At 33.0% G+C, this 27,417-nt stretch overlaps 1 protein-coding gene across 7 annotated transcripts in view; it reads right to left on the bottom strand.

Moving 5' to 3' along the window:
- Window positions 1-287: 287 nt before the first annotated feature.
- The window catches only part of Mff (mitochondrial fission factor), a 31,804-nt gene continuing 4,674 nt past the window's right edge, over window positions 288-27,417 (bottom strand). For 2 of the 7 annotated variants that reach the window (XM_026409534.2, XM_026409537.2), the window contains 9 exons: window positions 26,396-26,616; window positions 25,024-25,193; window positions 20,085-20,173; window positions 17,663-17,737; window positions 12,780-12,938; window positions 9,349-9,381; window positions 7,815-7,874; window positions 4,493-4,577; window positions 288-972 (listed from right to left, as the gene is read on the bottom strand). In XM_026409534.2, coding sequence (XP_026265319.1) covers window positions 841-972; window positions 4,493-4,577; window positions 7,815-7,874; window positions 9,349-9,381; window positions 12,780-12,938; window positions 17,663-17,737; window positions 20,085-20,173; window positions 25,024-25,193; window positions 26,396-26,616 — 1,024 coding nt within the window. In that variant the 3' untranslated portion in view covers window positions 288-840. The remainder of the gene's footprint in view (window positions 973-4,492; window positions 4,578-7,814; window positions 7,875-9,348; window positions 9,382-12,779; window positions 12,939-17,662; window positions 17,738-20,084; window positions 20,174-25,023; window positions 25,194-26,395; window positions 26,617-27,417) is intronic. The other 5 variants (XM_026409535.2, XM_026409536.2, XM_026409538.2 and 2 more) reach the window with 5 other exon arrangements.

Genomic DNA, 27,417 nt, shown 5'->3' with positions numbered 1-27,417 from the left:
GGAGGCACTTGCTGCCTGCCAAGTCATTAAGTACATCCTATGCTCCTGAGACACAAAGACTGAGATAAGGTTAATATGACTCCATACTGAGCTCATAACCAATATGATGAAACAAATTTTTCAATAGACAAACATTGCTTTGGTTGACAGTTTATTAAATACACTACAATTGTTCCTTATTCTGTAGTTTTTAAATCATTCACACATGGACTTAGTAAAAACGTATTTTATAGAAAACCATCTGCAAAACTAAAATGAAAATAAAAACGCAACATAATGCACACATATTAAACTGCTGAACTGTTAGGCATATTTTAATTTAATCTATACAGGTGATCATGAAATATTAGGTGGTTTGATTTTCTTAAATCTGGCACCAGACCATGACTTCAAATGTTAATGTTAAAATATGGATGCAAAAATGTCTACCAACAAAACTGTGAGAAACAGGACAAACATTGTTTTTCTTCTACAGATACTTTTCTTAATCCACCCTTTATGCATTCTGTCTTCCTTTCACAGAATTAGTTGTTTAGACTGATGAGGCAAAAAATTAATTTCATTTTAAAAACACAAACTGGACCCTATTTACAAAACATGCAAAAGGAGAATTTTATGTAAGTGTTGCTGCAGAACTGATTTAAAGTGAATACAACTAAGTGACAGAATATACCTTTACTTCTACAAATATAGGTCCTTTCACCCTACTTTCTGGAAGAAATACATTTTCAGAGCATGAACTATAAAACGGCATACAATGCAAAGACAGAAACAAAGAAGTTTGCAAATCTTTTATATTTCCAGCTGTTGAAACAATATATTTGAGTGCTGAAGTTACCTCTAGCGGCGAAACCAGAGCCAGCTATTAAGCAGCCAGAATGCTACAGTAATTGAATACATGACCATTTCTCTTTTAGCACGCTCTTTGTTCTCCTCTTCTAGAAGTTGTAGACGTCTATTTAGTTTGATTATCTATGTGAAAAACAAACATAAAATACAATATAGAAGCTTTAATGTACACAGCAATTCCATTCTTAGAAAGCAGTATAATCATATAAGAGTTATTATAAACATGGAATGTTTCATTTGGAGCAAAAAGACAGCTACAAATAGAAAAACATGTTATTCATGACAGCTTAAATTTGCTTAAATACTCTTATCTATTTCCCTTCTCCAAATTTCGGAGTTAGTGAGGGTGTATTTCCTTCCTTACCTGATTAGATTAAAGGCAGTATTTCACAACTAAGCTATTCTAGTAAAAGACAACACATACACTGAGGCAGGCTTACCAAGGCAGAAAGACTATAGACCCCTACCCCTTTCTAGGCCTCTTCCATGAGCTTCTTATTTCCCAGCCTTAATTGTTCATTTTTAAGTTGGTATTATCTGCATTCTCTCTGAGTTACTGAGAAAGCCCAATACTTGAACCTATTGTAGTAGGCCAGATGTCACCTAGACACTTCAGTCTGAAAGACTAATGATTCCTCAGCTGCTAGAAAAGCTGCTGGCTGAATGAACCATCCTTGGCTCTTTGTCCTTTCCATGAATAGCCCTGGGCTGAACTGCCTTGCTGAAGCTAGTGCTTCTTTATTGATCTTTACTTAAAATACTTTACTTTATCCTACTTTCTCTATATCTATTTTGTATACATAATCAAAACACCAGATATGCCTTCTCTACATGTGCATATATGTGTGATTTTAGAAGGTATAGGAACAAATACTAAAAATATGTGTATGCAACTGTAACTTCAAGATACAACTTATTTACTTCTTGTGCTTTAGGAGTCTTGTGGAACTTGGTTCCAAGCTGACATGATGGAGATTTGGGCCTACTTTTACTTCTAGTAGCGCAGGGTCTCTGGTCTAATGCCTAGATCCACTTTGAGTTGATTTTTGTGCAGAGTGAGAGAGAGGGGTTTAATTTCATTTTGCTTCCTATGGATTTCCAGTTATCCTAGGACCATTGGTTGAGATGCTATCATTTCTTCAAAGTATGTTTATGGTGCTTTTGTCTAGTATGAGATAACAGTATTTATGTGGATTTGTCTGTGTCTTCTATTCTGAACCACTGTCTTTGTGTCTGTTTTGGTACCAATACCATGTCTTTTTGGTACTATAGCTCTGTAGTACAATTTAAGGTTTGGTATTGTGATGCATCCTCCATCACATTTTTCATTGAGGATTGCTTTGGCTATTCTGGGCCTCTTATTTTTCCAAATGAATTTCATGACTGCTTTTTCTATTTCTATGAAGAATGTCATTGGAATTTTAACAGGAATTGCATTAAGTCTGTATAGCACTTTTAGTAGTATGGCCATTTTGACAATATTAATTCTGCCTATCCAAGAACATGGGAGATCTTTTCATCTTCTAGGTTCTTCTTCAATTTCTTTCTTTAGTGTTCTGTAGTTTTCATTGTAGAGGTCTTTTTCTTTTTTTGTTAGATTAATTCCCAAATATTTTATTTTTTTCCATGGGATGCTATTAAACTAAAAACCTTCTTCACAGTAAAAGAAACAATCAAGTATCTGAAGTGAGAGCCTACAAAATGGGACAAAGTATTTGCCACCTGCACCTCAGAGGATTAATCTCCACGATATATAAACAACTCAAAAAACTTAACATTAAAAAAAACCAAATAGGGCTGGGGATGTGGCTCAAGCGGTAGCGGGCTCGCCTGGCATGCGTGCGGCCCGGGTTCGATCCTCAGCACCACATACCAACAAAGATGTTGTGTCTGCCGAGAACTAAAAAATAAATATTGAAAATTCTCTCTCTCTCTCTCTCTCCTCTCTCTTAAAAAAAAAAAAAAAACAAAAAACCAAATAACCTAATCAATAAAGGGCAAAGGAACAGAACAGACAATTCACAGAAGAAGAAATACTATCAGCCAACAAATACATAAAAAAATGTTCAGTATCTCTAGCAATTAGAGAAATGCAAATTAAAACTACACTGAGATTTCACCTTACTCCAGTTAAAAAGGCAATTATCAAGAATATAAGTAATAATAAATGTTAGCGTGGATGTGGGGAAAAAGGTACACTCATACATGGCCTGTGGGAATGCAAATTGGTGTAACCTATCTGGAAAGCAGTATGGAGATCCCTCAGAAAACTTGGAATGGAACCACCATTTGACCAGTTATCTCACTCCTCAGCATATACCCAAAGGACTTAAAATCAGCATTCTATAGTGACGTAGCCATGTCAATGTTTGTAGTAGCTCAATTCACAATAGCTAAACCATGAAACCAATTTAGGTGCTCTTTAACAGATGAATGAATAAAGAAAATGTGGTATATATACACATGAAATATTACTCAGACATAAAGAAGAATGAAATTATAGTATTTTATGGTAATTGGATGGAAATGGAGACTATCATCATGCTAAGCCAATCCCCCCAAACAATAATAAGCCAATCCTAAAAAACCAAAGGCTGAATGTTCTCTCTGATATGCAGATGCTTACACACAATGGGGGGAGGGGGACAGAGAACAGAAGTACTTTGGGAAGGGAGGAAAGAACAGAAGTACTTTGGATTAGACAAAGAGGAATGAAGGGACAGGAGGGAGGATGGTAATAGGAAAGACAGTAGAATGAACTGGACATAACATTTCTATGTTCATATATGAATAAACGACCAGTGTAACTCCACATCAGGTACAACCACAAGAATGGGAAGTTATACTCCATATATGTATGTCAAAATACATTATACTGTAATGTATAACTAAAAAGAATAAAAAATATTTTAAAGATATAACTTATTAGAATATATAAGCAATATTATGTATAGACACTGTGCACATGAAAGCAGTCGCTTCCAAAGTGAATATCAAATATAGAAACAAAGGTCCCCAAAGTGATTATTACATGTCAAAAGTCAGACAAGCAATTTATACTGGTTTGCTGATATTTAAGATTCTTTCTTATTAGTCAGACTTAAATAAATTCATTTTGATGATAGTATTTTATGCTGGTCAAAAACATGTAGATGAGCTGGGCTTGGTGGTGTATACCTGTAATCTCAGTGGCTCAGGAGGTTGAGGCAGGAGGATGGAGAGTTCAAAGCCAGCCTCAGCAACTTAGTGAGGCCCTAAGCAACTCAGTGAGACTCTGCCTCTACAAAAAATAAAAAAGGGCTGGGGATGTGGCTCAGTGGTTAAGCACCACTGGGTTCAACCCCTATTGCTAAAAAAACCAAAACCCAAAACAAACAAAACAAAAATCCCAAAGTATGTAGACAGTGGTTTAATGGGTCTTTAATTAAAAATGGGAAATCATTATGGCTTATTAAATAATTTGACAGATAAAATACTTCAATTCATGGGTTCCATAAAATAGAAAAATGATAAAATGTTATCAGCTATCACTTTAAAATATTACATGCAATGTAAAAAAAAATGTGAAGGTAGGTTAAAATCACACAACAAAATTTACATGACTATAACTTTTGGATTATATCTTGTTTGGTTCATTAAATACCTGGCGTCTTAATGAAGCTGCATCTACAACAGTCATGTCATCTGATGAACCTTCAATTGTTGTTTCTATATTTGAAATGCCATACCTAGTAAATAAGACATAAAAATACAAGTTAATACTACAACAAAACTAAGACTAGCAAGTCATATGTTATGTATTGCTCAAAGAAAAATTCAAAAGACATACTTAACAATATAAATTATTGTACTGTCTGAATTGACACTAATAAAGGAAAAGAAAAAGCTTAAGATGAATGATTTCTACCTATAATACCAGGAAAATGTACTGAAACGGAGAATGAGGAGAAACACTGACTGAAGACACTTTTCAAACCAGAGAGATGGGCAATGTTAAAAATGATCGGTGGCTGAAAAGGCTGAGAGCACTCTAGGATATGCCAACAAACAATTCTTACACAAACTTTTACCATATATGGTTCCAAAGGTAGAGGCGCATAGGCAAGGAATGCAAAGTGAACTAATTCTAACCAAAAAAAGAAAAAGAAAAAAAAAGTGATAATTTCTCTTCCTCTTCTTGTGCCACTCCTATTTCAAATTACTTAGTCTTGACTGCATGTCTCCTGCAGAAATAATCAAAATCTCTGGAATACATCTTTTATTTTGTTTTTACGGTGCTGCAGATAAAACCCAGGGCCTCCACATGCTTAGGAAAGCACTTGACTGCTAAACTACATCCATGCTCCCCACCCCCGCTACTTTTTTGTTGTTTTGAGAAAGGGTTTTAGTAGCTGGGATTTCAGGCATGCACTACTGCACCAGACTCCTGAATATATCTTGCCACTACATTTAGATCCAGAATTGGCTCAACAATAAGAAATTAAGAGGGTGTGTATAAAATAGTAATACTGAAGAATCACTAAGAATACAGAGAAAGCACACTAAACAATACCTTTTGTTCAAATGCAGTCACTTTTAAAAGATTTTTTTTTAAATGGATGACAATAAACTTCTGAAAAATAGACACAAATACCATTCCTATCCTTTGCCTGCATTTCCATACTTTAAATTTTATTTTAATTACAGCTTTACTGAGATACAAATTTATATACCATGCAATCTATTGTATCACATGTGTATCTATTTTATATCCAGTATGGTTATTTCAATAAAATGACATGCTAACTTTTCTGAAGGAGTAGAGTTACTAGTTACTACTAGGGTTCAATTCCTAGCATTGCAACAAAACAAAACAAAACAAAACAAAACAAAAAAAAACCCAGAGTTGGCTAACGGATCATATATTCTAATATTCCTAGCATTTTTCCAGTACAAAAAACCCACATTATCCCACAAAGGGATATGAAATAGAATTATATTTTTTCATCTGGGTATGCTAAAGACAAGTCTATTTAGAAAATCCTGTTGTTTCAAATGTTGTTGAAAATAATATAAAAATACTTTAATAAAGAATGCAAAATGAAATTCAAATAAGATAGTGTGTACTGACTAGATAAAATCTCTGAATGATCCTCTTATAGTTAAATTCACTTGCTGTTAATTAGCTCCCCTTTCTTCATGGAAATAAAGTAAGTATTCTTGAAATCCTGAGGGTAATTCTACCAGTTAGCAAAGTAAACTTCTCAGAAATAGATATTGCAACTATTGTCAGTTCCTGTTTACAAGAACATGCAAACTTGGGCTTACAAACTATGGGCTTATAAACATCTGAGTTAATTATTCCTTTGAACATTAAAAGAGAATTATTAGGGCAGAGCATGTGGTTCAGTGCTTGCCTAGTATATACAAGGCCCAGAGTTCAATTCCTAGCATTGAAAAACAATAACAACTAAACAGAATTATTAAAAGATTAGAGGAAAAAATAGGGCTTCAAGATTCCTCTTTTCTACATTTCATCCTCAAAGTTAAAGGGACCTGGCCTGAAGATAGAAAGCTAAGTTTAAATGATAGAGATTATTTGCAATTTAAATCCTGATAACTAAGGTTTTAAAAATCTGTAAAGGAAATTGTCATTCGCAAAGAAATCTAGAGACAGGACAAAAGACTTTACATACAGACTTCAATTTACGTACATATGTATATATTTCTGTATACTGGGGATTGAACCCAGGGGTGATCTGCCTCTATGCTGTATCCTCAACCCTTTTTATTTTATTTTGAGATGGGGTATTGCTAAAACTGCCCAGGCTGGCCTTGAAGTTGCAACTGTCCTGCTTCAGGCTCCCAAGTAACTGGGATAACAGGCATGTGCCACTCACTGCAATTACCTTAGTTTAAGTATCTTAAAGTAAAACTTGTATTTATCAGAACTAAAATCTCTGTAGAAACATTAAGTTAGATCATTGGTTAAAAATAATTTCACAAAAAGATAAAGTAATAACAAACAGAGAAAAATAGGAGGGAAAACAACAAATAGATTAAAATTAAGATTGTCAAAGAAAATAAGTCAGCAGCACAGTTAGGGGGCCACCAAGGGTGCACTTCAATTCCTCCAACATGAACTGAACTGACAAATATCAAGTGATGCTGTCCCTTTTCTCTTCCCTAACAATGTGTCAGTCTCTCTAACGGAAACAAAGTTGCGAATTTTAAATCTACTGCTACAGGTAAAACATTTTAGCTTACACTTAACAAACTGGCTCTGAAAAATTAAGAGTAATAGCATCTGTAAACACCAATCAGCTTTTGCTTTCGTTTTCCTAGAAGACAGGAACACTAAACAGGAACTTTAAATATCTGCCTATGTGTGATGTGTGACGACCAAAAACAAAACAAAACAAAACAAAAAACCCACCAAACAATTATTCAGGCTGTGTCTGAAAGTGCAAAAACGAGAAAGGCTGATATTAATGATAATAAAAATGCTTAAAATTAAATTCCCTTTCTAAATAAATGTTCACCTTTCTGAATTGTTGTCAATGATGATTTTACCCAATTTACGATAATGCTTAACACTGGATTATCTACACTATGAAAGTAACATTATAATTAACAACTAAAGAGGAAATGCTGCACTGAACCTAGGCAACAGTTAAAATAGTGCAGATAAAACATGACTTAAAATCATTCTTACTGCATTTTTGCATAATCTCCTATAAACTACTAAAACTGTATTTAAATAAAATATCTCAGATGTTCATATCACACCACCCTGTTAATGTTAAACATTTTCCCTCAGATTCCAGCAGTCAAATGTCTTGACTGCTTCAACTTCTTGTTCTTACAAGCAAGATTATTCATAAGTGAAACCTGTCCAGTCCAAGCTGCAACATGCATTATACTCTGCAGAACATAAATCCCCAACTCTGTACTTCCCCTGGTGATTACAAAGTCTCAAAAGTTACCTGACGTTGTCATGATGAGGATTAGAAGTGGCGGCAGCAGACCCACCGCGCAACACAGGTCTACGGCAGGTTTTTGCGGGAGAAGGCACAAGACAGAGTCAGGAAACAGAGAAATGATAAAATAAAAGCAAAAACAAGACAGATAAATGTCAAATAAGATTATATTGTATGCTTTAATACAATATAATATCTCTCAAAAACTTAGAAAATCTTTGTTCATACATCCTCCATTTTATGATTTTCATAAATCTAATAGTTTTCAACTGACTGAAGAAACAAAGTAAAATAGCACCAACATAATTCTTTTTGGTGCTCATAATTTATGAAATTCAAGACAGGACCACTGTGTTTAAAAAATGCAATTATTTTCTTCTGACTGGGGAAAAAAAATCACTGTCAACTTTAAAAGATGTCAAGAACCTATTGTGGCACCTGCATGATCGTGGTTGCTCATCAATATCAACAGTTCTACCTTAAAAACTGTGAATTTCCTCATTTCCCACAATTCCTTCCCTCCCACCTCATTAATTCTGACTCATGGCTTAAACCCTCAGCTCTCCAGAGTAAAAAATGCATGCCTCAGTTCCAGAGCTGAGAATATTGGAGACATGCTAGGGCACATGGCAGGAAATGCAAACAAATATGTGAGTCTGATCTTGAGACAACCAGGAGTAACATACAGGGCTGCTGGAAACAAGAACCAAGGTGCACTGGAAAACTTTGTGGGGCTTTATACATAGTCTCAGAACATATTTGAGTCCTAGAGGATAATTAGTTTTCTATCTAGACAAGCAGTAACCTTTCTAATATAATTTATTTGTTACAATAAAAAAACACAAGCTCTACATGTCCACTGGTCAACTGCCCCCAAATAAGCAGCTATATTTACTAATCAGAGAAAGAAGAATGGGTTAGAGGATCCATGTAAAGATTTTAAGAATTATTAAATCCTGTTTTAGAATGTCTCATTTTTTCTTTAACTAATTAGATATTTGCCTAAATGTAAGTATCAAGGCAATAATTATAGTAAATGTTTAATACCACTGTACAAATTTTTTTTCTGTAAGCTGGCACAGTTGAAGACTACAAATTATTATTTTCTGACAAGTCAATTTATGCTAGAAATATTTAATGTTTAACTTCTGTCCTAAAGTCACATGTTCTAAAGGCACTACTGGTGCTTCATAAAGTTTCTGGAGCCTAGAGGATATAGGATTCAGAGCCTTTTAAAGGACACGTCTGACTTTTATATTGTTGGTTAAGAGACACTGAGGAATCACATATGTTTGAGACAGGTATTAGGTTCATCTTATCTTCCCATCAGATTTACTCTGTGATATTAGGAAGACTATCAATCAACTAATCTTAAATTACACAAATATGAGAATGGTTACTAAATGAAGCCACTGCTGTGTGCTTTTTAAAATATTTTAAAAATGTGTATTAATATGTTCAAATGGGTCTGCTGTATCCAACATAGTCCACCACAGAGATTTCCCTTTTATAATGCAGAGCCAGAAAATAATACAGTTACCTTTCACAACGTATTTCATTTTGTCTTCTCACACTGGCAATTGACACATATAATATAAAAGTAAATTAGACAGGTATTTGGTAAAGTTGCAAACTTCATTAAAGTACCACTTGCTACCATAAGTATACTTGAAAGAAATTTTTCAATGATATGTTTTGTAATTAAAGTGGCAAAAAGGAAGGAAATCCAAGGCTACCAAATTCCAGCATTAACCTGCATATTGACATTTTTGAGTAAATATAGGGTCTAAATTGACAGATTATATGTTTCTTTGCTATGAAAATGTAAACTGCTATAGAAAATAAGTAGTTTTGAAAATGAGGAAGTATACATTTTAAAGGAAAAATTACAAATAACATATCATATCCACTGTAACTCTGTGTTTCTAGGTCTTCTAAGTTATGGATTTATAGGGATACTTGTCAAAAATATAAACTATTCACATACTGGTTTCTTATTCTATTCACTTAAAACTAGTATAATTTGCTAAGAAAAAACTATAGCAATAACCAAGCTCCTCCTAAAAATAACATCTATCAGTATATAATGTTCTTACACATAAATACGGTTTTAAAAAAATGACAATATTTTACATTGGAAAAGGACATATATAGTTGTAATAGATGTATTAACTAGATATGGGCAATGTCTAACCAACAAAGCATGAAATCATAACAGCTTTTTAAATCCTGCTGCCAACTAAGCAAACTGTGCACAGGGCTTATCCTAAGTATTTTGATAAATTTTCAATATATCACTTTTCCAAATGTAAATGACCTATGTAAATGAACTTTTCTAACAATTACCTAGGATTTAACTTGGTTTTCATGTTGAACTTGTTTATCAATTAAGTTCTCATAAGCTGAGAAAAAAAGGTACAGTAAAAAAACCTTTTGACAATGTCCCTGAAGATGCAAACCAAAAATAGCTCATGTTGAACAACTATGAAACTGCATTATTTTATGATAATAAACCAGGCAGAAAGCTTTTTTCTTTCTGAAAAAGTTATAGCTTAAATTAACTATACTCAATGTGATGGCGTAAGACCAAAGATAAGATATTGCATTAGCAAAATAGCCAAGAGTAATAAAATAGAAAAGAAAACAAAATGATGCACAGGGCAAGGAACATAAAAGCATTTAAATTTTTATAAGCAGTATTATTTTACAACCATGCAAGAATATTATCCAAATTTCACATTCCTATTTTTTATATCTGAAAAATTATGCTAGATACTTTTTATAGCAAAAATAAAAACTGATTTGTTACTTAAAATTCTGATCAAATCTTGTTCAACATTTAGATCATAAAAATTTGAATATAACTTTGACAGACCCTTTCAGTAATGAAAACATGGATAAGATTAATGAGAGCCTAACTCGAGTTCCATGGTAAAAACTATTGGAATATATCCAGGAGTAAAGTATTACTACTATAATACCTTTCTCAACTAAAAAACATGTTTTAGGTAAATAAGATAATTTCTTCCCAGAAAAGGAATGTTTTAAAGTTACCAATTCATTACAAAATAAAATTTCACATAGAATTGTATACAGTTTTTCCTTATGAAAGAATACAAGGTAAAATTTATATTAGTAAGATTTCTGATTTTGTATTGTTTGACCCTCAGGTAAATAATTTTTCCATTATGGAGAAAAAAAGCCCATATTTTTTCAAGTTCCATATAAATACATTTGAACTGTGTACGTATTGGTGGAAGGAGGAACAAACAATCATACTGGGACTTTGTCATCTAGCTATTATTTAATCCATACAGAATTTAGAATTTTTTTTTCTCATTAGATATTTTTACTATAATACCATTTGATGTGATACTGACTTAATAATCTCACCTTTTCTAAGAACCTATGTAATGAAAAAAGTTAAGGAGAATATCTGGTAGAGAATAAATCTGTTTAGAGGAGAGATTGTGAAAATAGTTTTTTGCAGATATTAGTTAAGGCCAGGTACTTTACCCTCTATATCTTTTGAGGCTCTCTTACCACACTAAATAATTTGACGTCAGTAGCTCTAAATCTTCAATAAAGGCAGGGAAGGGGACTATTCACAAGAATACAGAAAGCCAGGCATTATTATACCTTTTTTTACCTTTTTTTAACAGATGAGGAAAAGGAGGCCCAGAGAAGATAAGCAATTTGTTCAAGGCCATGATGCAGCTATTTTGTGAGGTGGATCAAGAATAAATCTGACTCTCTGAATCCATGCTTTTCTTTGGAACTTTGTGGCTGGCTTCTTATAGCTTCCAAAAATTCTAAGATTTAGAAGCTTCAAAGAATTCTAAATGCTTGGGGGAAAATTAAAAAAAAAATGTATGTATACATATACTTCACAATATACATAATTCTCCCACCATGCCATGAGTTTGTCTCTATAAGCTCTTTATAGAGCACCTTGAAGTCCTTGGGTCCAAATGTATACCACTAGATTAGCCCTGCAAAGACTTGAAAAGTCCCTAAATTCAATAATGATAAATAGTATGGATAATAATGACAAATAGTGCTCAAGAACTATGGAGAAGTTCCTGGGTATGTGTGAGTATAAAAGCAATCAATAAGAGCAAGCCAGAAGACACCTAAGGTTATTAAAAAAAAAAAAATGGGCTTATTGGAAAAGCCAGCTTAATTTATTGAGAATTCTTCAAAATGCAAAAATTAATAGTTCAATAAAATGACAACAAAAATTCAGACACTGACTCTGAGAAGTTACCAGTCACTTGTTAGGAGTTGAAAGGAAACTGACTTTACCTTTCCCACACTATGCCAAAAAAGCTTCTCCAATTTCACTTTTTAAAAAACATTATGTAGTATTGTGGCAGGATAAAAGTATTTGAAATGATTACAAAAAAATGCTTGCACTTACAAGTAACAATATATTATTAATGAGTTAACTTGGAGATGTTCAAAATAGCACCTGGAATTTTTAGTATGTAGTTAAGGGGAAAGGACAAAAAAAACGACTGGTGGCTGTAATGCCATCTCAAACATGCTTTATTTACTCAATCATATTAGTTGTACAAGCAATTAAGTAAAAAAAAAAAAAAACTTACTAAAAGAAAACTAGTATGCTTCAGCAGTCCAACATCCCACAAACAATCCAACAGTAACCTTCAGCATATCCCCACATGGAATCAAGTACTTCAAATAAATCAGCAAAGCCTTTTAAAAAAAAACATCGTCACATATCCTGTTCTCAGGAACTAAATATTCTTTCTGACTGAACAAAATCTAATGTAATCTTATGAAATGTGAATTTTGGACAATAATTTGAAATTAAAAGAAAGCAAAGCAAGCCATTTCAAACCATTGCATCTTAGAGACTGAGAAGGTGCAAACATAAAAGACACCACAATCCACTAGATAAGGCACCAAAAAATATGCAACAAAGCTGGCAAGTCACTGATGGCCAATCACCTGCGATTTTCATCCAGCACATCCAAGATCTGCTGGTAAGCCCTACGAGTAGAAGACTGGATAAGCGACAAAATGCCACGAGCAGAGGAAAGATTAGCTCCATCTTCAGGTAACATATGGGAAGGACAGACCCGAGCCTGTTGTGGCGATGGTGTCACACTGTTCACATAAGCATAGCAAACGAAGAGAAAAACACTCAAGTCAGATTTTTATAAAACTTCAGCTGAGCAGTTTTTAATCTTAGTTTTCTTGTCCCCCCTTTCTTCCCCACCCTTCACTTTCCCCCAAGAAACCAAACTAAAGTTTATAAACATTTTGTTTTAAAAAACCAACTGCAAAGTAGTACTTTTAGCTCTGTAACCCTAAACATCAAAATACAAAAAGTGGATATGAAAAATGCCTTTGGAGAGGGAAGAGAACCACAGCAATGAATGTACTTAATTCCTAGTGTCAGAGCAGTAGCATTCTTTATTTAATGTAGTATATTTTCCAATTCAGTAAACCAAACCTCTAAGAAACAACACTGCAAACTTATAGATGATCAGAAGAATAGAATAGAGAATTCTGGTACATAGATGTCAAAATCCAAACACATGAATCAAAAGTGATTCCATAAAAATGCTATTTCAAACACATCACAAAAGCAACAAAGCAAGCTACATTCACAAGTAAATGAAATTAATTTAAAAGTTAAAGTCTTAGAAACTGAGACTTTTGAGTGTTTAATTATAATAAAGCATGTGCTCTCTAGTTAACTGACTAAAACAAAACTATTCCCAACTCCGAGAATAAAGTGAAAGAAGGAAGGATACTTCTTAAATCATCAAGATAGCTGATAACCATTTCTGGGCTTCTCAGTGACAGTACTCATAGCCATTTTTTAATTTGTGAGCAGAGATTCTTTCTTTTGGCTTCCTTGCCTGGGCTTCCTGACTGCTGACCACATTTGAATGAAGCAATTTGCAGAGTTCTAATCTAAACTCCTAAGATATTGTCAGTATTTTGAGAGAGCTTTTTAATATTCAAGTATAGTTTGCTATGTGAGGCATTTAACTGATATGTGGCCTTGGCATTTGACTCGTTAAAATAAGAGGACTATAACACACCTGGATAACGGTTCAACATTCTCAATGTCAGTGAAAAACATATTAGGCTAAATTTAATCCTGTGTGTTTCATTTAAAAAGAATAAAAGTAGAGCAGATAGTGAACAACCAAAAGAGAAAAATCTTTTATTTTGACTGTAATATTTTCTAATTTAACATGTATTGGCTTGGAAACTATAAAATAAGTGGGATAATTCTTGAAAGGATAGTTACTGTCATTTAATATTATTCTTAAATTTTAAAATTTTAATTTTAAAAACGTGGAGAACAACTTTTAGTGTCTTGATGATCTAAAGAGAAATGTATAATAAAGATGAAAACTGTTTTCCAAAGACTACTTACAAAAAAAAGTTCCAAGTCATATCTTGGCACATTTGGAAATTAATCAATCAAGGCTGATGCATCATGGGAATTAGATCTAATGGTATTAAGTGGTATTATGATAAATTCCAATTTTCAGATGCAGTCTCATGGCTAGTAACCCTAAATGTCTGTCCAGAGAGAGACTGGCAATCTGTCTGTGCACGTGTACATGCATCATGGGCCATGGCATCTTAAAAGGATGCAAACAAACAAACAAAAATAGCACATCTGGGATACAGAGACTAGAGTACTAGTATTGTACTCAGAATTCTTTTTAGGTAGCATAGTGAAAACCTGAAGCTCCTGCTATTTGTGAGAAATCAGACTTAGTTTATGTTTGAAAAGTATCACCAGAAGCAGGATTTAAAATGGCCAGTTCTATATCCACATAACTAAACAATCCATCTTATATTCTTTTTTGGGGAGTGGGGGTACCGGGGATTGAACTCAGAGGCACTTGACTACTGAGCCACATCCCTAGCCCTATTTTGTATTTTATTTAGAGACAGGGTCTCATTGAGTTGCTTAGCACCTTGCTGGCTTTGAACTCAGGATTCTCCTGTCTCAGCCTCCCAAGCTAATGGGATTACAGGCTTGCGCCACTGCACCTGGCAGGTTTTATATTCTTGATAGAGCTGCCTGTGTACCTAGCTAAATTTTTAAGCTTTTAAAAAATTAATTAGTACTTTGAATTTTGAGGATGAAATCAACTACTTTGTCCATCATTCTGTATTAAAAAATTAGCTACATAGTAGTATAGTAAAGGATATAATAACCAATATTTAGAATTATAATCTTAAGGCAACTATATCAATGAACTAAATCCAAGTCTATGCATAGTGTTGGATGATTTTTGCCCACTAAAATTAAAAGTTATTTCTTTTGAGAGAAACCAGTTTGCTAGAAACAAACAATAAGGAATTACACACACACACACACACACACACACACATATATATATGTATATATAAAATTTTATGGTACAAGTATTTTCTCTACATACACAGAAAATGAGGTAGTTATAAAATAGTCAAGCATAGACTAACTTCAGATTAATGGCAAAGAATGAACAGAAGGTTGGATTCTAGAATAATCTACAGGTACTTGTTAAATATCAAAGATTAATGTTAATATCACATTATCAGAGAAATCAACTAATAAAAATAAATTTAATTTTTTAAAAAGTCTAAAATCTCTTCCAATTTTAAGATTCTATTAACATATGAAATTGGAATATGATAATAAGCAGGAAAAAACCTTATATGATCCTCAATATTTAAGAGAAAATATTTAAATACATAAATATTTAAGAAAAAATATTTATGTAGAAAAAAAGGATGAGATTAAGTATTTATCAATACTAGTAAAAGTATTTATTTCATCAAGACCAATGTAAAGAAAGTATTTGGATTTCTGGTTGTTTCTTCAAGGAAATTAAAGTTTCAAGAATTAGTAAGAAATAACTTTTCATTCATTTACATGGCAATCCTCCATAAACAGCAAAAACAGAATAGGAAGTATATTTTTAAACTGAAGTCTACTTTTGACAGAATGCGTACAGATTAAGTGCCCTTGATTATTTCCATCTACAGAGGAGCCAAGTGATTATAAATCAGAGATGAATAAAACTACCTTCATAATTTGAAATAATAGATAATTTAGCAATTCCTTTTTTCTTTTGCAAAGCTTTAATGAGAAGTCATCTCTTTATAAATAAATTTAAGAACAAAAAATAAGAAGCCCTAAAAATTTTATCAGTCAATTGGAATATTCTTTACTGGTATCATCTGTGGAGGGAAACTGGGTTTCATCTCTGTCCACTCATGTACCCAAGTCAAGGTTTAATGATTTTTGTTTGTTTGTTTTATTGCTAAGTAAACACAATGCAAAGGCACTGAGATTAAGCAAATATCACAATATTAGTAATTTAATAAAATTGCATTTGGATGAAAAACAATCCTAGTAATGTTACAAAAACAACAAAATCTTAATTTTAATTTTTTAAAAGGTATCAGGATAAGATAAAAAATTAGAAAATTTTGAAGAAAGCACTGAGGTTTACTCTATCACATGCTTACATAAAATCTTATCATATAAGAGTTAAATAAATGATGCTAGTCAATGTCAGAACTAAAATTTAAATTTGCTTAGCATAACTATGTCATTATTAAAAGGTAAGTTTAAAGTTAAGTACCTCTTCCTATGGGTTTTTACAGGAATAATGTTTCTCAAACTGTGAGAGTAACCTTTTTGGTGAGGTGCTAGCCTTTTACAGATATTAATATAGGTAAATAGTAAAAAAACAAAAAAAAACAAAAAAAAAAAGGAGAGAAAATCCGGGCATGGTGGGACACACCCATAATCACAGCTACTTAAGAGACTGAAGCAAGAAGATTCCAAGTTCAAGAATAGTCTCAGCAACTTAGTGAGATCCTGTCTCAAAATAAAAAATAAAAAGAACTGGAGTGAAGCTCAGTGGTAAAGAGAGAGAGAGAGAGAGAATTTAATATATTTTTTTAACTGAAACACAAATTCTATATTAATTTCTCTTGAAATTTGAAACAGAAAATTTTAATTTGCTACTGCTATCTATAAGATAATTTACCAGTCCCCAGAAGCATAATAAAAAAACCATAATAAGAGAAAAACTATTGGCCATTAGTGTGGTTTCTTTATTTCCTAAAGAACTATATTCACTGTTGAATTTTTGTACTGCACAACACCAAAATGTTTCCTCTCATGCGAGCACAGTCATTACCACACTTTATTCTGTCACACTTACAAAAAAAATGAGTTTAAGGATCTCACAAAATTCTTCCAAGAATAATTTAACAGATGGAATTAAAAATACACAAAGATGAGAAATTATATCCCATCTGATTCAAATGTACGATATGTCAAGATCATTGTACTGTCATGTGTAACTAATTAAAACAAATAAAAAAATACACAAAGGCAGACAAACAACTTCAAAAACAAACCCCAGTAAAGAATCCATTCTCCTTCTGGGTCAAAATTAAACAAGAAAAGATAGTGTGCTAAAATTAAAAAAATTGGATTACTGAAACTGCTTACGTTGAATCTACAGAATACTAATAGGCTAACCAAAGCAAAATAAAGAAAACAGAAAAAGGTGCTTTATCTTTATGCATTAATCATTCCATTTTCCTTTCACCAATACGTATAACCACATAAAACTTCCTCAATTGGTCTTTTTTTTTTTTTTACTTAATAAAATGTATGATGACAGTTTGAGAAACCCTGAAAGAGAAGTACTTAAAAAGCCAAAGAAAAAGAGAATTAGGGTAGTACATACCAATTACCTAGTAAAATAGATTAATTAATTAGTATTAACAGAAGCCTGAAAAATTAGAACAACTCCTACTTGTGAAAAGCAGAGCAGATAAAATCTTACGTGTATTCCGGTGCAGAAATCGATGCCTGGAACCTTGAAATTTTATTTCTCGGGGCAGAATCTGATCTGTGCCACCTTAAATAATAATTACGCTTCTTTCACATATTCAGCTTTCATAACACACAAAAAAAGCTAGAAATGATTCTACTGTCAGAATTCATTTTTGCCAATAGGTGACAATAATCAATCTTATTGCCTCTTTGAAGTAGTAAGAAAACAAAAGCCTATGCCCTTGCTCTTATAGCTGTTCACACTTTCATTTTTAGATTCATAAAATAAAGTGGAAGCAGGCAAAGGTTCATGCATAATGATGCATAGTCTCCTACTACAAAGAAAAGATTTAAGTTGGTAAAGGCAGGAAGCTTTTAATAATTACTTTAATAGAGGTAACTATAGCTGTATTAATTTTTTCTTACCACATTAACAGCATTGAATATGTGATATGCTCATTATACAAAATTCCTAAATTTAGTGAGATATGGATCCTTAAAGATGAATATTATAAATTATAAAATTAACAATGGTAGGAGAAGAAAGGGCAAAGTTTCATTATTAACATAAAGAGTTAAATATCTTACTACTAACATGGCAACATGTATAACAACTATAACAAAAAGTATGGTTAAATAATATCAAGTGTTTCACTGTGAAATATATAAAAATTTTACATTACTTTCACTGTCAAAAAATGGGATTTTCAAAACAAAATTTTTAGTTTTTTTAAACAACTAGAAAGTGGCATCAAAGCTATTTAAAGTGAAAATTAAAAATGAACACTATTAATCTTTTTATGTTATAGGAACTTGTCAAAGTAATTAAGGTCCTAAGTAGTAAATCACATCTTTATGTAGTAAGAAAGTTTACTAGAAACTTTGCTACCTTAAAAAAAAATAGAAAATAACCTAAGACTTTAGGTGTGTTTAATCTAACTTAGCCATAAACTACATAGCTTTTAATTATTTGTATGCTATATTAGGAAATATTCTGGGAAAATATGGATCTTATGAACTTGTTGCCATCACATCTGGCAATCAGATACCTTCCAGGAAAGATAAAATTAATCATAGATACTTTCATATTAATAATAGTTGAACCTTTTAGATACCTAAAGGAGATACATTTGTTTTTAACTCTCTTTTTATATAACCCTACAGAATAACAACTTCGTTAAAGGGCATTTGAGACTCTTAAGGAATCAGAGCAGTTATAATTCTCTTTTGAACCTAACATAAGAGAAAGGAATTTCAATGAAGCAAGCAGATAATTTATACTTAAGTTAGAATTTCACTGATTGGATTCATACATAAGTCTTCTTTCAAAGCAAGGATAAAAACATATGAAAAACATTTTCTTTCCAACTTGAATATTAAGCTCCTACCCTCATCAAAGTCCCTCTGGACACCACACTCTTTAGTCAAGTACAAACTAGAACTTACTGTTTTGATATAAATAGTATAATTGTACTGTGCTCTACTTATTTTGTATATAAAATTAAATGTTTTGCTTTTATCTAGATTTTCAAGTTTCCAGAAAAGATCTAATACCACCTGATTCTTTCATAGTTCTCAGAGAAGCTAATATTATGGTTGATAACACATATGGTTCCTGATGAGTTCATGGAAACTGATAAAAAATTAATGAGGAAGAATATTAATTTGTATAAATAATCTAAATAATCTTACTAGTGTAAGATTTAAAATTCTGACCAGTTTTCAAAGGATATTTTACTTGTAAAAATCAGTTAATTACAACAAAACAATAAAAAGCATTTTCCTAATCTGAAACATCTTAGAGTAGTTTTAAGATCATGATGTGATAACATAACCAAATAAGAAAGAAGAATTTAAACAAATAGTTCTTTAAACAAGATCTCTGTATTTTTTTTTTTTTTAATGAAAGGAACCTATCAATTCAAGAATCAGCAGGTAGAAAGCTAAACACCAAACACTATTCCTGGAAAGATATGCAAAATTCTACTTGTCTATGCTGCAGTTTGCCACAGCTCAGCTCACTAGACAGAGCTGAAAATGGCTGACTTACAATCATGATATCAATAACTTGAAAATAAAGACATTCTATTCTGTTTTATTTTTCAGTGTATATGATAAACATTTTTAAAGACTGCTTATAACTGAGCACTTATGTTCATCAATTAAGTATACTTTATAGAATTCCCAAATAAGCCAATCATACTCACAAAAGAGTATCAGACACACATGGAAGATAATGTTACTGAAAAATTCATACAACTAACAAAATGGTCAGATTTTAGGCTATAAAAAGTACTGTAAAAATACAAAATTGATGTAAATGTAAAACAGATTCCAAAATTATGGGAAATAACTATTTAGAAAAAGATGCATATAGACAATAAACTGAGAAAACTTACAAACATGATACAATGTGTAGTGGTTCTACTCACATGGAATCGTTTCTGACCAGCTGTCCATTTTGGCGAACAGCATTTTCACTCATGGAGCGCTCTCTTTTTAGCCTGCCAACTGCACGGATCTGTTAAGGCACAAAGGGAAGAGGACAGAAAATATTCTTAGTAGCTGCTTAGCATCAAAAGAATCTTAATCCAGGGTTATTCATAAAAATTACAAGGAACCAAGGAAAAGCAACCAAGAATTACTGCCAGACATATATATTGTTTAAATGGCATAGTGCTATGTAATCTTCCCATACACTTTAAGTCACCTAATGCGATACAAAATAAATGCTGCACAAAGAGATGTTATGCTGTACTGCTCAGAGAAGAAAGAAAAAAATCTATAGTTTTCAATACAGACACAACCACTGTAGGTTTAACTACATAGTATATGAAATGAATAGTTCTCAACAATAGATACTGGAGAAAGACTGAGGGAGGGTCTGTGAAAAAAATAACATCTGAAAACAGAAGAGTCCATTTGAAGCCTATTGCAAAAGTATGTTATAGTTAACCCCCAAATCAAAATTACTTGTAGGCGATTGTAAGCAAAATTTAACAACTCCACAACCAGGTGCATTTATTCATGCACCGTAAGGATAAATAAGAAGGTGAAACTTGCTTTCTTTCTAGCTATTACAGGGCTCTCTTGAGTATTCATGGAATGCCGGCGGAGTTTGCAATTGTTTCAGGCTCTGTTGCATAGCTGAGTGACTCCCTATACTTCAGATCAGATATGATATTTAGCTTCACCTCCTCAGGGTTCATGTCAATAAGGCACTAATAAGTAGGGAACAAGACCCTTACAGTAGGATTACTGAGTCTATAGCTTTTGTGTTATCCTTCAGCTTCTATAACCATGGCTTTCTAAGTGTAATTGGTGATGAAGTTGGCTCTAGCTGGGTAATATTTCTCCTAGTCCCAGAGTTCTGGCTTCACACTTTGTATAGTAGAATTTGATCATTTGACATGGCTCGGAGATAAGTTTCTTCTCTGAAGAAAACATTCATTGCCTTTGCTCTTTTCTTCCAAAATCAGGTAAAGTTTATTCAGACCAACTGGTTTTGCTCCTTCCAGATTGCTTTGATTAACTAATATTTCTTAGGCACATTTGGGGTTTGGTGCTTTTCTAAAGATTTATTACAAAAATGGATAGCATTCTAGTACTTCTCTTCTTTGAAGCAGGAATTGTGAATTTTGGCAAAAACTTCTTACAACTCATCCTTTACAGTCTGTTTTCTCTTCCTACTTCAAAGAACTTTCATAAAGCTCTGACATTTACCTATAGCTGATCTTTACAAAGCATACTGCTGCTTGACTGAAAGGAGATGTTGCTGAATCCAAATCCTTGCCTTGGTCACACTCCTCACAGCTGTCAAATCTTCTCAGAAGTACCATTTCCCAATTATTTTTCTATGTACTGTTTTATTCTTGTACTCTGGAAGATCTCCCACTGACTTCAGCTAAAGGGTTTTAAGCCCTTCACGTAGACTCACTTGGATTCTTTAAGCCAGTTTACGAAATTAGGTGCATTTGATTTCTACATTTTTTTTTCCTTGAGTCAGTCATATTTTCTTTTTCATTCATTTGTTCAGAGATAAGGTCTCACTATGTTGTCCAGGCAGGCCTCAGCCTCTCAAGGTTAACTGAGATTACAAATATGTACTACCATATTCAACTCATTAGCTAGGCTTTTGAACAACAATTTTAAATTATTTCTCATAAGTCTTTCCCCAGTAGTCTCCTTTCTTGACATAGGACAGTGGCTTTCAGTTAAGGGCAATTCTGCCCTGTAGAGAATATCTGGCAATGTCTGCAGATATTTTTTTCTTAATTGTGGTAAAATACACATAACATACAATTCCCAGTTTAACCATTTTTAAGTGTATAATTCAGTGCCATTTAGCATGATCACTATGTTGTACATTACCACTATCTAATTCAAGAGCATTTTCATTATCACAAAAGGAAACCCCATCCAGATTATACAGTCATTCTTAATTCCTCTCTCTCTTTCAATCCTTTGGCAACCACTAATCTGCTGTCCATCTCTATAGATTTGCCTATTCTGAATATTTCATACAAGTAGAATATACATGGCCTTTTCTGTCTGGCTTCTTAAACTTCGCATGTTTTCAAAGTTGATTCATGTTATACCAGGTATCAGTACTCCATTCCTTTTTACCAATTAATAGTCACTCTCTGGATATTATACATTTTATTTATCCATTCATTAGTTGATGGAAATTTGATCTGTTTCTATATTTTAGTTGCGGGAGATACTTTTTATTGTCATGATTTTGAGGATGCTTCTAGCATCTTACAGGCAGACATTAGGAATGTAATTAAACATTCCACAATACAAAGGACAGCCCTCACTGTCGAGTTTTCCAATTCAAGATGTCAATAGGGCTGAGGTAGAGAAACCCTGGCATCTCTTTAGAGAATGATTACTATAGAGCAAATGGTTCTGAGGATGTCACTTTATACACTGAATGAATCATCAATGTCATCAGCTTGCAGAACCTACTGCCTTTTTATTTTAGTCCATATCTAACAGCTGTAAGAACTCTGGCTCCCTCCCCCATTCATTGGTTGATTACCTCCTGACAGCTACCTGACCCTTCTACAAACTTGGAAGTACAGACTACAGTCACAGCTTTTCAGTAGGCAGCTAGTACTACTCTCAGAAACTCTTCTCTTTCAGGACTTGGATCCTGCTATAGGATGTTTACTCTTTTATAACAATAATGTCTATACACATTGAGTTTTAACATGAATTTTCACAACAATCTTATGCACTGGCATTATTTTTATCTTCAGAAAGATCAAAAGAAAAACAAAACCTGTCAAATAACAAATAAAGCAACGCTCTCCTGTTAGAATCCTTATTCCAAGACAGTATTTCTCACAGTTTTAACTTCCAAGGGGAACTCTGGGGAGTTGGAAAGTAGACCCCTAACTGGGGGCATTCTGTGGCACTTTTTGCTTTGTATAGCCATCTTTATAATCTTTATCATTTTTTTTTAATAAAGAACTTTATATCTTCTGTGTGTCGATGTTTTCCCTTATAGCATTATTCTGCTGTGACTAGGTGTTTTAGTCAGCTTTTTTGCTCCTGTGACTATATGACCAGGACAACTTCAGGGGAGGAAAAGTCTATTTGAGGGCTCACGGTTTCAGAGGTCTTAGACCATAGAAGGCTGGCTTGTGGTTAAGGCAGAACATCATGGCAGAAGAGTGTGGCAGAGGGAAGCAGCACACACGATGATCAGGAAGCAGAGAGAGAAGTCTCCACTTGCTAGATACAAATATATACCCCAAAGCCATGCTCCCAATTCCCACCTCTTTCAGCCACACCCTACCACTTCAATTAATACTCAGTGGATCCCTTTCAGGGGATTAAATCACTGATTGGGTTAAGACTCTTACAACCCAATCATTTCTCCTCTGAACCTTCTTGCATTGTCTCACGTGAGCTTTTTGGGGACATCTCACATTTAAACCATAACACCAAGCAAATAGTAAATTTTTTGAGAACAGGAGCTATCTGTCATTCACTCCTGTACTACATTCAGGTCTTATATATAGAAGCTCAAAAAATGATTGTTAAATAAAAAAAAATTTACAGTTACCTTGGTGCCTTTCTGTCATGTAAAGAATCAAATTTAGTGCTTTCACTAAGCATATCTAGAATGTACAATTTGGCACCTAAGAGTATATTATCTCAAGTACTTCAGCAGGAACTTTAAACCTAAAAATAAGCAAAACCTAATACTAGGAAATTGCATTACCCTAGTTTATATGAGTGCTTAACCCCCTTTGGAATGGACTGCACGAAAAATGAAAGCAGAGAAAGGCAGGACCAATTAAAAAAAAATGCTTGCGCATGATCTTTGTTTTTGTTTTTTGTAGTACCAGGGATTGAACTCAGGGCACTTTACCACTGAGCCATATCCCAGTTCTTTTTATTTTTTATTTTGAGGTGGGGTCTTGCTAAGTTACCACAACTGGCTTTGAACTCGTAATTCTCTTGTTTTGGCCTCCTGAGTTGCTAGAATTAAAGGCATGTGCCACTGCATCTGGCTGATATTATTGTCTTGTACAAGCCTCATGACATCATCAGAAGTTCAGAAGCTATAACGAAAAATATGCAACTAAATCATCAAGAAGTTTTAAGAAAAAACTGGTCCTGAGTTAATAGCAGAGGCAAAACTTGAGCTTTACTGCTAAAAACTAGTTAATTCATACTGTTATGCTTAGTCAACAAGGGTACTAATGTTATATGCGGTACTGTAGCTAACTCAGTAGAAACATTTCATCAATTATCAAGAATGGGGAAGGTCAAGGGAAAAAGAGCTTTGTGCCAGGTGCAGTGGCCCAGTCCTATAATCCCAACTACTTAGGAGACTGAGGCAGGAGCATTGCAAGTTGTGGCCAGGATCACCAACATAGTGAGACCCTGTCTTGAGACAAAATTTAAAAAGGGAAGGATGTGGTTCAATGGTAGAACATACCTGGGTTCAATTCCTAGTACTGTAAAAAGAGAAAAAGAAAAAAAAAAAAGAGTTTCCTTAGCTCCGTCTGTCAGACTTTATAAACTTTGAGCTTATAAAAAGAGATGTATTAATTTTTCCTACTGTAAAACTCTGCAACTTTCTCTGTATTAATATATAACATCTAGTCATAAAAGTTCTTCTTTCAAGTCTACATGAATGTTAATAATATTTCCCACAAGATTTTAATTTTCCTGATGCATATTTTAAAAAATTATAGCATAATATTTGGAGAATTTACAAATCAGAATTGACAGTAGCAGTGTACCACATGGAAAGATGTAATGATATGATACATAGCCTCTTAATTTCTCCTTAACTTTTACTTTTGTTTATATTCTTTCAAATTCAATTGTTACTAAAACTCTACTCACTTCTTCATTTTGAGGTGTAGGAGGAGATCTTTCTAAATCCAGAAAGTCTAGTGGTCTTTCACTTAGTGTAAGTACACGAGGTGGTGTTGTTAGTGCCAGAGGCTTAAAGGGAGTTGACTGAATAAGGTCAAGATCTGCTGGTCTTGAAAATGAAATGTCTTCATTATTTCCTAAGATGAAGAAAAGAAAAAAAAAAAAAAGAGGGTAGGTTTAAATATATTTACTTTGTATCATTTTTGTATTATAACATACTCAATAGCATTAGTTTCTTTATAACTACTTTCACTGTAAGTTTGATATTTCACTATTATTTAATATGTGACACAGAAATTTATAAAGAAATTATGCAGTATATACATGATTAAAAAAACTAGTATCCAGATATGTACAGAAATTTTTATAAAACTCAATTTTTCCAATTGGCAAAACATCTGAATAAATGATTCAAAAGGAGATATATGAGTGACCAAAAACACTTGAGCAGATGTTCAAAATTATTAATCATCAGGGAAATAATAATTAAAATCAAAAGGTAATGCTATTACACACCCCTTCAAATGACTGAAATTAAAGAGACTGACAAATATGAACTTTTAGCAAGAATCTGGAACAACTTCAACACTCATATCACTGATGAGACAATAATTTGGAAAACAGATTGCCAGCATTTGAAAGAGTTAAATATAACTTATAACCCAGCAGTTTCATTTCTAAAGATATGAAGACATATGTTCTCAAAAAGACATGTACATGAATATTCATAGAAGCTTTATTCCTAAAAGCTCCCAAAAGGAAACAACTCAAATGTCCAACAAGTGAATAGATAATTTATTATTTATTTACATACTAGAATATTGTTCAGTAATAAAATGGAACGAACAATTAATATATGCAACCATATGGAAGAATCTCAGAAACACTGCACAAGCAAAAGGAGCCAGACAAAGCAGTATATATTATATTCCATATATATGAAACTCTAGGGAAGATAAATCTAGTTTCTGGTTACAGAAAGAAATTTTAGTTGACTTGAGTTGAGGCATAGGGAATGATGGAGAAGAAGCACAAGGGAATCTTTTTGGTTAACAAAAATGGTCATATCAACTGTGGTAGTTACATGGTTACATGTTTATCAAAAATCATCAGTTATACACCTAAAAATGTATACATACTATCCATGTAAAATCTCAGTAATTTGTCAAAATACTTTTGAAATTGCTTGAAATTCAAACAGTTGTAATGAGTAGAAAATTTTTAAAACAAAGTTGTATTTCCCAAACCCTTTTCTAAATAATGTTTTAAAACCCCAAAAGGTTTCACAAAAATATGTAAAACAGATTATGAGGCAACTTTCTAAACAAACATGAAATACCTGCTACAACAATCCTCTCTGGAACTTGCATTATCACACTAGCATTTGGAACTCCTTCTTGAAATCCTTGTTCCAGGTCAGCATTTGGTGGTGCTACTTTTAGTTTTTCAGGGACCCTCATTCGCTGACTAATACCTTCGGTATATTCCATTTCATACTGAATTCGACTAATTTCTGCCATCTCAGCAGCAGTGGGTGAAGGAAATGCTGCCCCACTTACCCTGTGGAAGGAAAATTTTAAGACCAGGATGACTAAGTGTTAGAATTTCAGTCCTCTATGCTGTCTTATAGAAGACAATACCTTATATTAAAGCAAAAGGAAACATCTCATTTTTGAGCATTGAATACATACAAAAGAAAAATAAAAGATTAAAGAAAATATTTTCCTCAACACAATGTCTTCACCTAATAGCTGAAATTGCATCTTGAAGATATTGCTTGCTCAGGAACAAATTTTTAAAATTATTGTATAACCGCAACACAAACATGTGTATGCATGCGTGCGCACACACATACATAAGAAAATACATACTCTTCCTCTGCAAAAACAGAAATGCATAATGCTTATAACTTAATAATGCCTGAAATAAAATTTAAATTAAAAATTCCTTATCAGAGGGCCAGGAATGTAGCTCAGTGGTAAAGCGCTTGCCAAACATGCATGAGACCCTGGGTTTTATCTCCAGCACTGCAAACAAAATAAAACAACAACAAATAAACTAAAAACCCTGAACAATTATTTAAGAGAAAGCTGTTTGACTTTATATAAATTAGAAATTGCTTTCATGCATGCAAAAAATAAAAGCTTTTAATGATGAAAACCAGACCCGAAAGGTGAATAATGTTTATGCTGAATTTACTAAAAAGATGTGACCCCCTGAAAATCACAAAATACAAATTAAAACCTCTCCTATTGAACATATATCTGATGACTGAGATGCAATGAATAGCAAGTAGACAATATTAATAAACCCTTAAAGTACACATTCATTTTTTTGAGGGATTAAAAGAATCACATTATT

This window comes from Urocitellus parryii, chromosome 1, assembly GCF_045843805.1.
Source record: "Urocitellus parryii isolate mUroPar1 chromosome 1, mUroPar1.hap1, whole genome shotgun sequence".
In the NCBI taxonomy this organism is placed as follows: Eukaryota; Metazoa; Chordata; class Mammalia; order Rodentia; family Sciuridae; genus Urocitellus; species Urocitellus parryii.
The sequence above is the reverse complement of the archived record's forward strand: the minus strand, read 5'-3'. Positions and strand labels throughout refer to the sequence as shown.